Source organism: Colius striatus, chromosome 2, assembly GCF_028858725.1.
Source record: "Colius striatus isolate bColStr4 chromosome 2, bColStr4.1.hap1, whole genome shotgun sequence".
In the NCBI taxonomy this organism is placed as follows: domain Eukaryota; kingdom Metazoa; phylum Chordata; class Aves; order Coliiformes; family Coliidae; genus Colius; species Colius striatus.
Genome location: NC_084760.1, coordinates 58,720,313 through 58,733,458, shown reverse-complemented (window position 1 = coordinate 58,733,458; position 13,146 = coordinate 58,720,313). Strand labels below are relative to the sequence as shown.

At 37.3% G+C, this 13,146-nt stretch overlaps 1 protein-coding gene across 1 annotated transcript in view; it reads right to left on the bottom strand.

Annotated features, from left to right (window-relative positions):
* LAMA2 (laminin subunit alpha 2) overlaps positions 1-13,146 on the bottom strand; it is a 361,557-nt gene that overhangs the window by 123,911 nt on the left and 224,500 nt on the right. Inside the window, exons 21-24 of the mRNA XM_061990653.1 lie at positions 10,024-10,204; positions 6,565-6,701; positions 3,929-4,165; positions 337-480 (exon numbers count right to left, since the gene is read on the bottom strand). Of these exons, the coding sequence (XP_061846637.1) occupies positions 337-480; positions 3,929-4,165; positions 6,565-6,701; positions 10,024-10,204 (699 nt within the window). The remainder of the gene's footprint in view (positions 1-336; positions 481-3,928; positions 4,166-6,564; positions 6,702-10,023; positions 10,205-13,146) is intronic.

Sequence of the window (13,146 nt, the reverse complement as noted above, 5' to 3'; positions counted from 1 at the left end):
TGGGTAAACTGTGTATCATATACCAGAGATTACGTTACAATGCACTGGACTGTATAATTTCCTCATATGAGCAGCTTGCCCTTTTCTGGGTTTTAATAGCTTGACTTTGGCTTGATATCAGCTACCCTATCACTGGTTTTCTTATCATTTTACTTTTAATGCCTTGACACTGATTATCTAATGGAACACAATACTCTCTCCACTTCTCAAAATATAAAGAGGAAAATGATTGCTTAAATGTTTGGCCATTTTCTAGCTACCTCTCAGTGCCTGACTAAAAGATGCCAGCAGGAAACAACATTATCGCATTACATGGCTCAGCAGTTTCTTACTCACCCACATGCGAATCAGTCCCCTTGCCTCACTGCACTGTGTAGTCAGGCCAAAGCAATAGCAACTGCTGCAGCCAAGTGGGTTTCTGGCAGAGAGACCAAATGTACCAGACTTGCACCTGTCACAGTGGACACCTTCCACATTAACCTGAAGGGGAGAAAATTTTAAGAAGGAATAAAAGAAAAAAACAAAGCAAACTCTATTTTGAGATAGTAATAAGAAAATCATACCATAATAATGATAGGGTGCAAAAATAATCAGAAGGGTAAGGAAATATTCAAAGAACCATCCACCTTATCACATGTGTATGCAAGCATATACAATTAACATAATTGAGGCATTTGCATTTGTGTCCACAGAGTAACTCTGAGCAATGGATTCTGGCTTCATACTGACAGTTGTAAGCACAGAAAAATCAAATGGCACTTTGGGAATGACATGCTCAATAAATGATTGATAAGAAAAGAAAAAATATGTCCAGAATTAATCAAGCCTTTTGTTTAATAGGAATTAGCTTTGACAAAGATAGAATGCATAAGGTACAGCACTAAATGTTCTTGCTAAGAAATGCATTTTAATGAAAAAATTGTTGAGAAAAGCTTTCTGTACTTTATGATTGTTTTCCACATCACTGAACAGTATTAACAAGGCTGAAATGTTTCACTGTTGTAATTTCAGTGCTTTTATTTTCAATTTTTCAATTAGTCCAAATAAAAAGCTATGTCAGATAGGGCCATTTTCATACTGAGATCAAGGTATTTTTAAAAAAGTCTCCAATATGAAAGCACTGGTTGGCCTTCCCTCCTGTCTACCAACCACCCCCCACCCTTCATTTTTTTTCCCCCCCTTGGGAGTAATGTGAAGAAGTCAATCTGAAAATCAGATTTAAGTCCCCAAAGCTTATTCAGGAAACCAACATTATTTCTGAGAATTTACCATTTTTAACCCTCATTTCCACACGTAACTCCATCAGGAAATGTGCCTGCACTGTATTTGGGTTAGATTTTGCTGCTTTTTGTCATGACTAACAAAGGAGCTCCTGAGTGTTTGAAAGCTCACTTCTGTAGCTATAACAGCAGGTTTAAATGGGAATTATTACCATTTTCTAAAAAAATCTAGCTTCTTCAAAATATAACTCTCTCAAAAATGTTACAAAAAAGGTTAAGCAACCCTAGATTTAAATTCAACCTTAGATTTAAATTTGAAAAAAAAAAATCTGATGATCTAATTCAGTATTTGTACATTTTCTGTCACAAATTGTGAATTCTACTTACTTTGCATTTTGCTTCACGTCAGTTGTAATTTCTTATCATTAATCATCAGCTAAATAGATACCGTTAATTTGCACTCAGAAAACATAAAAGTAACTATATTAGCCTTCAAAGAATCAACAAAGAAATATTTCTATTTAAAAATGCCATAGACTCCCATTCTTTCTCCTTAGTGCTTACAAGAGGTACAAGAAAGACATTGACATGCTGGACATAATCCAGAAAAGTGGCATCAAGATGGTTAGAAGGGTTGGAGCACATCATATATGAGGAGAGGCTGAAAGAATTGAGACATTTCTATTTTTCCATTTCAGAGGACGACATAGAACAGACCAATGACCTTGAGTTTTACTAAGATGGTCCATGTAATCAACAGATTCAGTTTTCTTCTGCTCTCATCATCAAATGAATCAGTACTTGTGAAACAAAACATGATGTTTTCCATCCAAATACACTAGAAAAATGGGAATGTGGTCAAGCAGTTTGCACGAATCGGTTATGAAATCTATACCCTTGGAAGTACTTCAGCAACATCTTTCAAATAAGGTGCAGGACTAAATGACTTCTATAGGTCACTACCAGTCTAATTTGTTCTACAGTTCCTCAATTGAGTCTATCCTTTGAACTCCTAATTAAGTGACTGGTGCATATTTAAGAAAAGAATGATCTGGCAATTCGATCTTTTAAATTCATCCTTTCATTTTACTAGCTTTTTGTGTCAATGCAATCCCTATAGAATATGAATGAATCAAAATTGTAGAAGGAATCTCTAGAGGTCATTTTAAAAATCATCCTCCTTTAAACAGGACTATCACCAATAGTAGATCAGATTACCCATTCCTCTTTCTAGACAAGTCTTAAAAATTCAGAACCTTGAGATTTCAGAACCTTTCTGGATAATCTGTTCCAGTGCTGCATCACCCTGCTAGTGATTTATTTCCTAATGTCCAATCCAAAATTCTCAAGCTGCCATTTGCCTCTGTTGTCCTTTGTGACACCTTTTGCTGCTATCAGAAGACACTTGGCTCTATTAACTACTCTGCGAAGCGGCTGTATGCTGCAATTGCATTTTCTCTTAGTCTCTATATGTCTTTTCAGACTAAAAGAGCCCAGCTGTCTTAGTATATCCTTACAGATCATTTGCTCTAAGTCTCTTTGTAGGCCTTCACTGAATCTTCTCCAGTTTCTCAACTACACTCTTGAATAAGGTCCTAAAATTAGATCACATTTCTAAGTGCAGTCTTACGAGTACTGAGTAGATGGGGATAAAGACTTTCCTCTGCTACTCCTGCTCTTCATAATGTTCTGCTTTGTAGCTGCATTTGCCAGTATGATCAATGCATCCAGCTCAGCAGGCAGTTAGCCTTATTTACAATTTGAGTACATGGTTGGCATATACTCAGTTTGCCATTCCCCAAAGCCCATATGTGCTTTTCAACAGGATTACCACTCAGTCTCTTTCTTCCCCAACGGTATTGATACTTGAGATTATTCCACTTCAGTTCATGACCTTTCTGTTTTCTCAACCATCAAGCTTTTCAAGGACCCTCTTGACTGCAGTTTATTGTTGAGCATATTCAACCTCTACCTCCTCCCAATCAACAATATTCTCAAATCTGCTGATGGTGCATTCTGTCATCTGTGTCACTGAGGAAGGTATTGGCTCTGGGATACTCTGCTTGCTGGCTACCAACTGTATGTCAAACCACTGATTATTGCCCTTTAAGAGCGGCAATGTAGCCAATTTTCAAATCACCTAAGTGTGCTGTTTTTCCATGTGTTTTTCCAAGTGTGCATGTTCTTCCAAATAAGAATGCTGTGGGTGATGATGCTTTGCTTTTAAAATCTTTGCTTTAATGATCCTGAACCAGCTACAGTCTACTCAGAAGAACAGATACTACTGCAGTGAATTCTACTCATAAAATGATAAACATTGACTCCCTCTAAGTCAATATACTATATAGAACTAGAGTCGTGATATACTGTTATTATGATATGTTTGCTTTTAATTTGCCAAGTAAGAACAAAAATTGTATTGAATGAGGTTAAATGGCCAATGGTTCCGTGGGAACAGGAGGAAATACAAACAGAAGGCAGCCTTAGAGGATCCTATCCTAGCAAGGGTTAGTGTGTGAAAATCCAGCTGACAAGCATTTATGCCTTTCTTTATGTTAGGTTCCTCCCACAGTAGTTAGCGAATGCACTTTGAAAACCAACGAGATTTGTCTGCATGTATTGTTGGAACAGTGAGTGAAAATGTCAACAAATTTTGGATTAAACTTCTCAGTAGCTATAAAATCAGCTTACAACTTTCATTGTCTTACCTTGCAGCTGCATTGGCCAGTATGGTCAATACATGAGCACTTCCCCAACTCTGTATCACAACTCTGTGGATCAGTCCCTGCCAGAAAGCACTGACAAGCAAGACATTGGGGATAATTCCAGTAACCCAGCCTGCACTCAGTGCATTTGTCCCCAGAGAATTCGGGGCGGCAGAAGCAACAGCCTGTATTTAAGTCACATTGAGAACTTAGGGCTCCAATAAGGCTGCAGTCACAAGGCTAAAAAGGAGAGAAACAAGTTAAAAATTGCAATTATGCTTCTGAATAAAACCAAAACCACTCCAACAAAAAGCAACTCACTTCTCCCAAGTAGCTATAAATGCAGTACAGCAGTGAATTTAAATATCTGAAGGCAACATATCTGAATTTTAAGGCTATTTATCTTTATTCAACAAGAGTCAAGCAATTATATTTACAACACAGGTTTGTTTTTGAATACATATTACTTATCACTGATAAGTTAAGCAGTGAAATCAACTAAATCTAAAAGGGTCAGGACACTGGGATACTTTCTGGACAAAATGAACTTTAAAATTATACGTGCTCTCTAAAATATGCTTTCTATGTAAAATCTTCTGCAGAGCATGTTCAGATCACTTTGCTAGAACAAACTGCTCAAAGGCAGTGGTCCCAGTGGAATATAGTTCAATGTTTATTACTCATGTATCAGGCAGGTATCATCTTTGTACAAAAAGGACTCTTGGATGACAGTTTACATGGTAAGGGACAGAGATTTAGTCAAGTGGTGTACAGCAAAGTAAACACTCACAGAATGAGACTTGCACAGGCAGGGAAGGATAGACTTAGGTGATTTGCCAAGAGTTCTAGATATTAAATACAGAAATAAGTAGCACAGAAAGCTGCAGGCTTCCAAAGAACAGAAGAATCCCTCAGTACTCTTAATGTGACTGTACTGATAAGTTAGCATAGGACATTTGCAATGATTCTCCATTCTGTGTGACCAGAATCTCATACGGAGAAGTTCAGTTTGCCGAAGCAAACTCGGTGCCAGTAGTACAGGTTACCACAGTAACTGACAAGGATAGACTCGCTAAAATTAAGGACACAAAGCATAAAATGAGAGGAGAAACATGTGGATTCCATTTCTAAGCAAAACTGTTTATTACACAAATACTCATGGCATCTTTCTTCTGATCTGAAAAGACTAGTTATAAAGAAGGTTATATATACAGGAAACATTCAAATTCAGTCTTTGCTGAATGCCAGAGAAACTATTCAACTAGTGGTTAAATGTTAGGCTGCTAGATTACTACCTAAGAAATAAAACCTTCTGACAGTAAGAACCTTATTCTACAAGATACATTTGAACATAAAGCTCAGAAAGCAAATTTTTCACCATACACTGAAATGGCTTGGTATGCAATATCAAAACCTAAATTACAATCAGATGCTAATGTTTGTTTTGCAAGCAAACAGTTTTACACAATGCTCTGTAAGGCCCTGAATTACGACAGCCCTGGCAATCTTCTACAAAGAGCGAGAGCAGGAGATTCACATTTCACTTTGCAGAAATTAGCTGCAACACAGAGATGTGGGCCAATAGATCATTATTAATTTAGATGGTGTCATGGAACTGTCATAGTAATGTGCTCACATAAAAGACAGTCAGAGAATATACTTCAAAGCTCAAACAGAGGTCTTCAACTTCATTAGGCTGGTTTCAGAAGCCACGAGTTTATATCACATCAGCACAGCAAAGGTTTCATAAGAGAAGTTTCCCATACATATAAAAAAGAAATAATTCCTGGTAATTAGTTTGTAGCCTGAGCTACACGACAGTCTTTTAAGAAAGAGCATTAACGGTGTATGACCACGTTCAGACAAGATATAGTTTTATGGATTAATTGTATCAGTAGTTTGAATCCCTCTTTGTCTATGAGGACAGCAGAGCGGGGATGGCATTTGAACTTGCACAATATTCACTGTCACCAGTTACCAAACTTAATCAAATGCTGCTTCCCTTAACTCAAGAGTAGGACATTAACAACAGCTTTCACGGCCTCATCATTGTTTTCCTATTTCTTCTTCAGATTTTTTCTCAACTCTGTCACACATTGGAATGAGAAGGATTTTAACACTAATGAGGAGGTGTATCACCCCTTAAGCAACATAGGAAGAAAGTGCATTTTACAATTAAGGTGGCTGTTTCTTCCCTCTTCATCGTCTTTTATGCTCAAGTTGAAACCCCTCTCAAGTACAAATTCCCAGTGGTATCACAATGAGGGCCCAGGTACATTTGTTCTGCAAAGGCACTGTCAATTACTACCAACTACATGGCTATGTACATTGTACAATACTGCTGTAGTCTCCTCAATCATGTTAAACACAGCTGTAAGAGAAGAAACCATGCTTAAGGAGGATGCTAACTCAGTGTTGACAGCAGTATAAAAAGGGTGTTCAGTGTTACAGGCTGCATACTTGAGACAGAGGGTCTGCAGTGATCAGTAACAGATTGCCAACCACAGTCTGACAACAAAACTTACAATTTAGAGACAAATCATGATTTGCAAATGTAAAATTGTCTTCCACTTACAAATTACTTTGTTTACCTCCCATGAAAGAGGTAACACACAGAGAGAAAATACAGATCCACTCACCTTGCAGCCACTGACAATGTCATGGCCCCAGTAATTTGGTGCACATTTGTCACACATATCTCCAACAGTATTGGGAGGGCAGATACAGCGGCCACTGATGGGATCACAGTTATTACCAAAATGTGAACACTGACAGGCTTCATGGGAAACCGAGAGGAAAAAAAAAAACAAACAAGTTACCTCATTATGTGACATCAGGAGAGCAGGCCATAACAGTGTTAGGATAATTCCCCCAAAGCCTTTTTCATACAGTGAGCTCTCAGTGATATGAGGATATAGTGGGGCAGGAAAGGTAGGGTAAGCTCAGAGAAACCAAAACCAGGAATGATGCAATGCAGGCCAACTGAGATTGAAATAACTACAATGAGCACAGAAAAATAAAGGCACTGACTGCAGAAGTGCAGAGACTTCTGAGATGGTGTACTCATGCCATAGCTGCAGAAGTACTGCTGCAGTTTCTGAGCCCACGCAGTCTTGTGCAAGAAGCTATCTGACTGGCTCTGAGCCCTCTATGAGGGGAACCTGCAGTGGACTTCATCTCCTTCACCAATCTGAGCTAACCACTTGAAATTTCTGCTGCTGCTTTAAACAGATTTGCCCTAAAGACCAAAAGAGGTGTTTCAGTTTGTTTTTCCCATTGTACTCCTTTTTTCCAGATTACATGTATTCTGCCTTGGGAAGACATCAACAATATGCCTCTTCACAGGAAACTGGCATTCTTTGCAGATTATATTCCCTTAAAAATATGTTAGTTTTGAAAATGGTTACAAAAATGGTCTTTCTCTTAAAGCATTATTCAGCAAACTCCTCAGTGGCAAATGCAGATGAAAAGTATGTAAAGTGATAACTAGTTATGGGGCATAAGACACCTAATTGCTTGAAAAGCAGAACTGGTTCATGTTTATTTTCATATCCACCATCAGCATTAGTCAAAGCAAAAGCATCATAAGCAGACTATGACTTTGAGCGATAATTTTTTTCCTTGGGGTGTTTATAATGCAGTGTAACATAATGTTCATTTCTGAAGGCTGTGTTTATGTTCATTGCCTTTACTGTAAAAAAATACTTTGGAGTAAAACTGGAATATGAGAGATGTACAAAGACAGAACTCGTATCTATAGTTCAGATAAGAAGTGACCTTTCTTTTACCCTCATCAATGCTTTCAAAATAAGGTAACTAATGCAAAGAATTTGCATGTAATTTTTGCCTCCATCATGCCAGGAACAAGATGTTTTGCATGCTACATAAAATCTCTTGATGCACTTTGGCTTGAAGATGTTTCAGAATACATCTCTCATAGGGAGATTGAGACTTTTGGATACGACAGCTCTTCTATGGGCTTCCAGTTCTTACACAAAATTGGTTCAAAAGGCAATATACCAGTATTCTTTTGCATTCCTACTTTTATCATTATTAAAAAGAACATAGTAAAAGTACAACACATTTGTTGAAAGTAATAGTGACATAGAAACCTCTTCTGTATCTTTGCTGCTACAATGTCAATGCTAACAGATGATGCTTCAGGGGTTTTTAAAGGCTTTCTTATTGCAAAAAGAAAAAAAATCAAATTATATTCCCTTTTGATAAATGCTATATAAAACAGGTCCAATATTTTATTCAATACTTAACTGTCACTGTGGTATTCACTTTTGTGCACTTTCTTCCTAGCCCAATTTCATATACTTCTATTAAATTTGTGATTTTCTCAGTGATTCATAATATTTTCTTTCTTTTTCTTTTTTTTTTTTTTTTTTTTGTCATTTGAAGGAATACAGAAAAACTGTACTAAAAAGGAGAAAAAAACCAAACCTTCTGAAAACAGAATTCCTCTCCATCAGTTGCATTAACTTGGGAACTCTTAAAAGTCTGAGTGTTCTGAACATCTGTAGCTGTTCAGGTTATTTAAAATGTTTGATGACCACAGGCAGACACAATTCTATTTAAAATATTGTTTGGATTTACACTACTTTCCTGTTTCATCACTGTTCCATAAACCCTGACATTTCAAGTTTGCCTAGAGAGCAGTTAAAACTTTAATGTGAAATCTTGTTAATTGCTCTCTCATTTTCCTTCCCCAACTGTATGAGATTAACAACATTTTGTAGTATTTCACAATAGTAGTGTGCTTTTAAACTGTGAAATTTTACAATAGGAAGCTAATCATGAAGATAAACTATAGTATTTTTCCCCCTCTATTTATATGCTAAAGACTTTAGTACTGCAGTTACCATTTGCATTTAATTTCAGGCTAGCTCATCTGCGAGCCTATGAACCAATCTTTCCCTTTTCCAAGGTGCCCACACTTTGCAAGTCAGTAAACTTTTTCTGAGCCCTTCCTTCCCATGGGAGGCAATACCATAAAGTAATGTTTTAAAATATGATCTGTAATCCAGCCTGCTGCGCAGATGTGGGTCTTGAGGCCTCAGTGTTCTTTCCATAAAAAAAAGGAGCAAAAAAAGGCAGAGTCAGGTGTGCTGTTTCTGCTGCCATTCTGGATGGGAAGGGAGGAAGGATAGGATAGCAGATATGGTGATTTATGCTTCATGAGAGAATATGGTTTATGTTTGAAGAATAATAGCAGCAGTACTTGTGGCTTTATAGCACTCTGCCATCAGCAAAGAATGCTGTGGAGCCATCGCCTTCTGGCATGCCAGCATGTTAGGCCACACTAGACAGCCATCCATGTCTCCTGTGACCACATCTAAGTGAGTCTAAGAGATTTAAAAAATACAGTTCTATTAGCAGAGATAACTATTTCCCGGTGAAGGGACCTATCAATTAGGTTCTTTTCTATGTAGCAGCCTGTACTGCCTCAAGGACAGGAAGCATTCATTTCATCATTTGATCTGACAGTGAAAAGGACAAATACAAAGGTAAAGAAGTGGCTGGATATGTTTATGCATGATGTCAGAGTTTCACCATCTGGAAAAGTCTACTTTTCATCTATTTACTCAAGAGACACAGGAAATAATTTTATCTGAAGATCTTGTACACAAAAAATATACAGGTGAGAAAGATTCTAAATATTACTGTATAGAAATTTAATTTTAAAAGTTCAATCATATAAGGACAGTGAAAAAAATTGGGATAAAATTAGAAGCAAAGTGATTTTTTTTTTCTTTTTTTCCATTCACATCCTTTCAAGCTGACATGGCAAGCACTTATCAGCCTTCTGTGATACTCTCACCATAACCAAATTTTGGCAGAAATTTCCCGGAGAAAAGGACATTCCTGTTCCTTCTAAATGTGGTAGATTAGCCATAAACTGACCTTAAAATACCAGGAAATACTTGAATCTTTTGGTCTTGTCAATTACCATCCTTCCCAAATGACCAGTTTACAAGACTGTCTATGAAAACACCTACTTGTCAGGAAAATTTGTTAGGCAATCCAAACCCAGCAAAACTAGAATCTTAGTAATAAACAAGTCTGCAATTGGTTTTAAAGAATTTACATACGAGTGCAGCCTCCTTCTTCAAAGTTGTAAAATCCATGAGCGCAGCGATCACACTTCTTTCCTGCCACTCCAGGCTGGCAATAACACTGTCCATCTCCATCGCAATCAAAGGACTTGGAACCAAAAGAGTTGCAGTTGCAGGGAACACATCCTCCTGCAGATTGTAGTCCAAATGTTTCAGGCTGCCACAGAGAGAGGTAGAGCAGTTAGTACATGGAATGACTACCAGGAGAAAAGAAGAAAAGCTGAGAGTGTATGGAGACTGGAGCGGTTATTTCCTCTTCATCCCTGACATGCTACTCTTAACAGATTGAATTGTAGCGATAAAACACTGGGGCAAGGACCTTATATATCCTACAAACCTGAAAAAGAATAAAGATATCAAAATGTTACCTGATGTTATAATGAATATTGCAATATAACACCTTTCCCATGAGGTGGTGTTTCCATAAGTACAATTCTCACAAGAAATGGAATGTGTATTATCAACTATATTAATAAATTAATAATTAATAGTTAGAAGTAATAACTAAAATAATAGAAGAATGTAATTCTGCTAGTGGAGTGCAAAAGTATACTTGTAAAGAAGGGAAGACACGCTCATTTGTATACTGCAATACGGAGCCAACAGACCCAAACACGGGTTTCACTACACCAGCTAACAGAGTTTCCTAAGAGTAAACTGTACTTGATACTCAAATTCTCCACCACCTCTTGAGCCAGAATGACTTAAAATGAGAGTGCTTTTCTCCCTTTTTTTTAAGGTACAATAATTTCCAAAGAATATTTAAATCCAATTCATATTACCAGTCTCACCTTAAATTGATATTACAACAGTTAAAAGGAAAAATGTATCAGAGATTTCACTAGGAAAACAAAATGTAACAAATCAGATACTAAAAAGATCAGTGCTAATGAACATAAATGGAAAAAAGTAGAAAGTATTTACTTTTACTGCTGTGTAACTTAAGCATGTGGTGTTAGATTTTCATCAGTACAGATTTTTCAAGTCAGCTGTGCTGCACTGACTTTCATTTTACATGGATATGTTCCATACTGGAATGTCTAACCTCTCATGTAGGTGAATTCCTAGATATTTCATCAGTTTTCCATGAAAAAGTCCTGAAATCTGATCTCTGAGGTAAATGTGGAAGTTACATGTTCCCATAGAAACTCTGCTGATAGGTATCAGAATACCAGACCACATCTACAGTCAGAGTTTGGCCTGAAGAATCATATTTTCCTAAGCAAATGCTTGATTATATATATCATAAAGAATCACACTAATTTTCTTTTCCAAATTCTAACTCAAATGGTTGGCCAATTACCTACTTCTGCATGACAAAACACAGTGTATTTGAGAGAAAGAAATACTCAAACTCATATAATTAAACTCCAAGGTTCAATTAAATATATTGATGATCTCTAAAGATTTCTTTTCTGCAGGGAAAAACACACAGAAATGTGAATATGCAAAAATCTCAGGACAGACACTCAGATTAACGCAATTAAGTAACCAATGCACAGCATGCATCTCAGTCTTCAACAGCAAGTTTGATAGGATCTAATAAATTCTGTTTATAAGGGTGAAAGCCAGAAATAGTCTGATAGACTAGCACTCCATGCTGTGTGAAGGAAGAAAAGATCACTACCATGCTGGGTTGCATTCTGTGATGAGCTCTGCACAAAGACATTTTGCTCAGTCATGTAAACCTCAAAGACAAAGCCTCAAATTAACCCCTCAGTGAAGCTTGTTTACTCACAGAAATTCCAAGAATCACATTTACTGAACAAGAGATAAGATCCTGTGTGACAATGTGGAAATACAATGATCTTTCTGAAAATAGTATTATATTCTGTCTCTGTATGTCAAGTATTTGCATGGGTGATAGAGTTACATAAGGTGTTAAATAGGTGAAAGCTCGTGTTCTTCAAGCTAGTCCATATGAGCAAACATGGCATGTGTCCCATAGTCTGGCTAAGGAGGAAAAACACTGTCAGCTACTTTTAAACAGGGCATAGTAAGTGTGGGGATATTGAGTTGCAGAGGAAAAACCCCTACCACTCCAAAAACACTGCTCTGTGAGAAGCAGTTGCACTGTAGTTACCTCATTTTAGAAAACAAGTGCTTTGCTGCTGTGTGCTAAACAATAAACACATCTGTCATTTTGGACATTACATTCAAATAATGGACACTTCACCCAGTTAAAAATAACTGAGGCTGTATTCACTAATGAGGACTTTTAATGCCAGTTATATTTGATATGTTAAGATTAGATCTCAACACTTGGCCTCTGGGGCTAATTCTTCTTGCAAACTCTGTTAGTTTTTGGTTCTTGAATTGTTAGAAGATTCCATTGATGCATATACCTCACCCATACACTTTGTGCATGCTGCTGTTGATGGTGTTGCTTTTGGACTGCTATTTGATCACTGTTCTATATTGTCTTTTGCACTATGGGAAGCTCTAGGACTAAGGAAGTATTCTAAGAATCTGTCTGTCTTCTGAGTCTGTTTCTTAGTAGTTTCATTTATTGTAGCACGTGTATTTAAAATTAGAAACAAAACAAAAGCTTGCAAGAGCTCCAAACACAAGCAAATATGAGTTTTCAGCCCATGCAATGCACACAGTTTCTAATTACCAGAGTAGCAGGCCGGTAAGCACCCCGTGGGCACCCACTGGCACTGCTGATGCCCCATCTCCGAGGGGAAACTCTGATCTGCTGACTGCTTTGTGTATTTTCTTTCAATTTAGGCATCTGTCTGCTGATTTCACAGCGTCTGCCCATGAATCCTGATTTGCAGATACATCTTCCTGACATATCACATTGCAGTGACGTGGATCCTAAAGCACTGCAGTCACAGGGTATACAAAACAGCTTTTCTGGGGCCCAGAAGTAGCTGGGCTTTAAGAATGAAAAAGAAATGCTGTTAGAAAGTGGAGATAATGAAACTACACCACATAAAGAGTACAGGAATAGAGACAGTAGTAAACAAAGACTGATTCCAATCAACCTCCAATATTATATTAACAAGTTTGAGGTATTTGCTGTGCATGTTACGCAATCTAAGCAAACTCCTATAAATACTGAGGAATATGAGAAAATAAGTAACCCATTTCTGA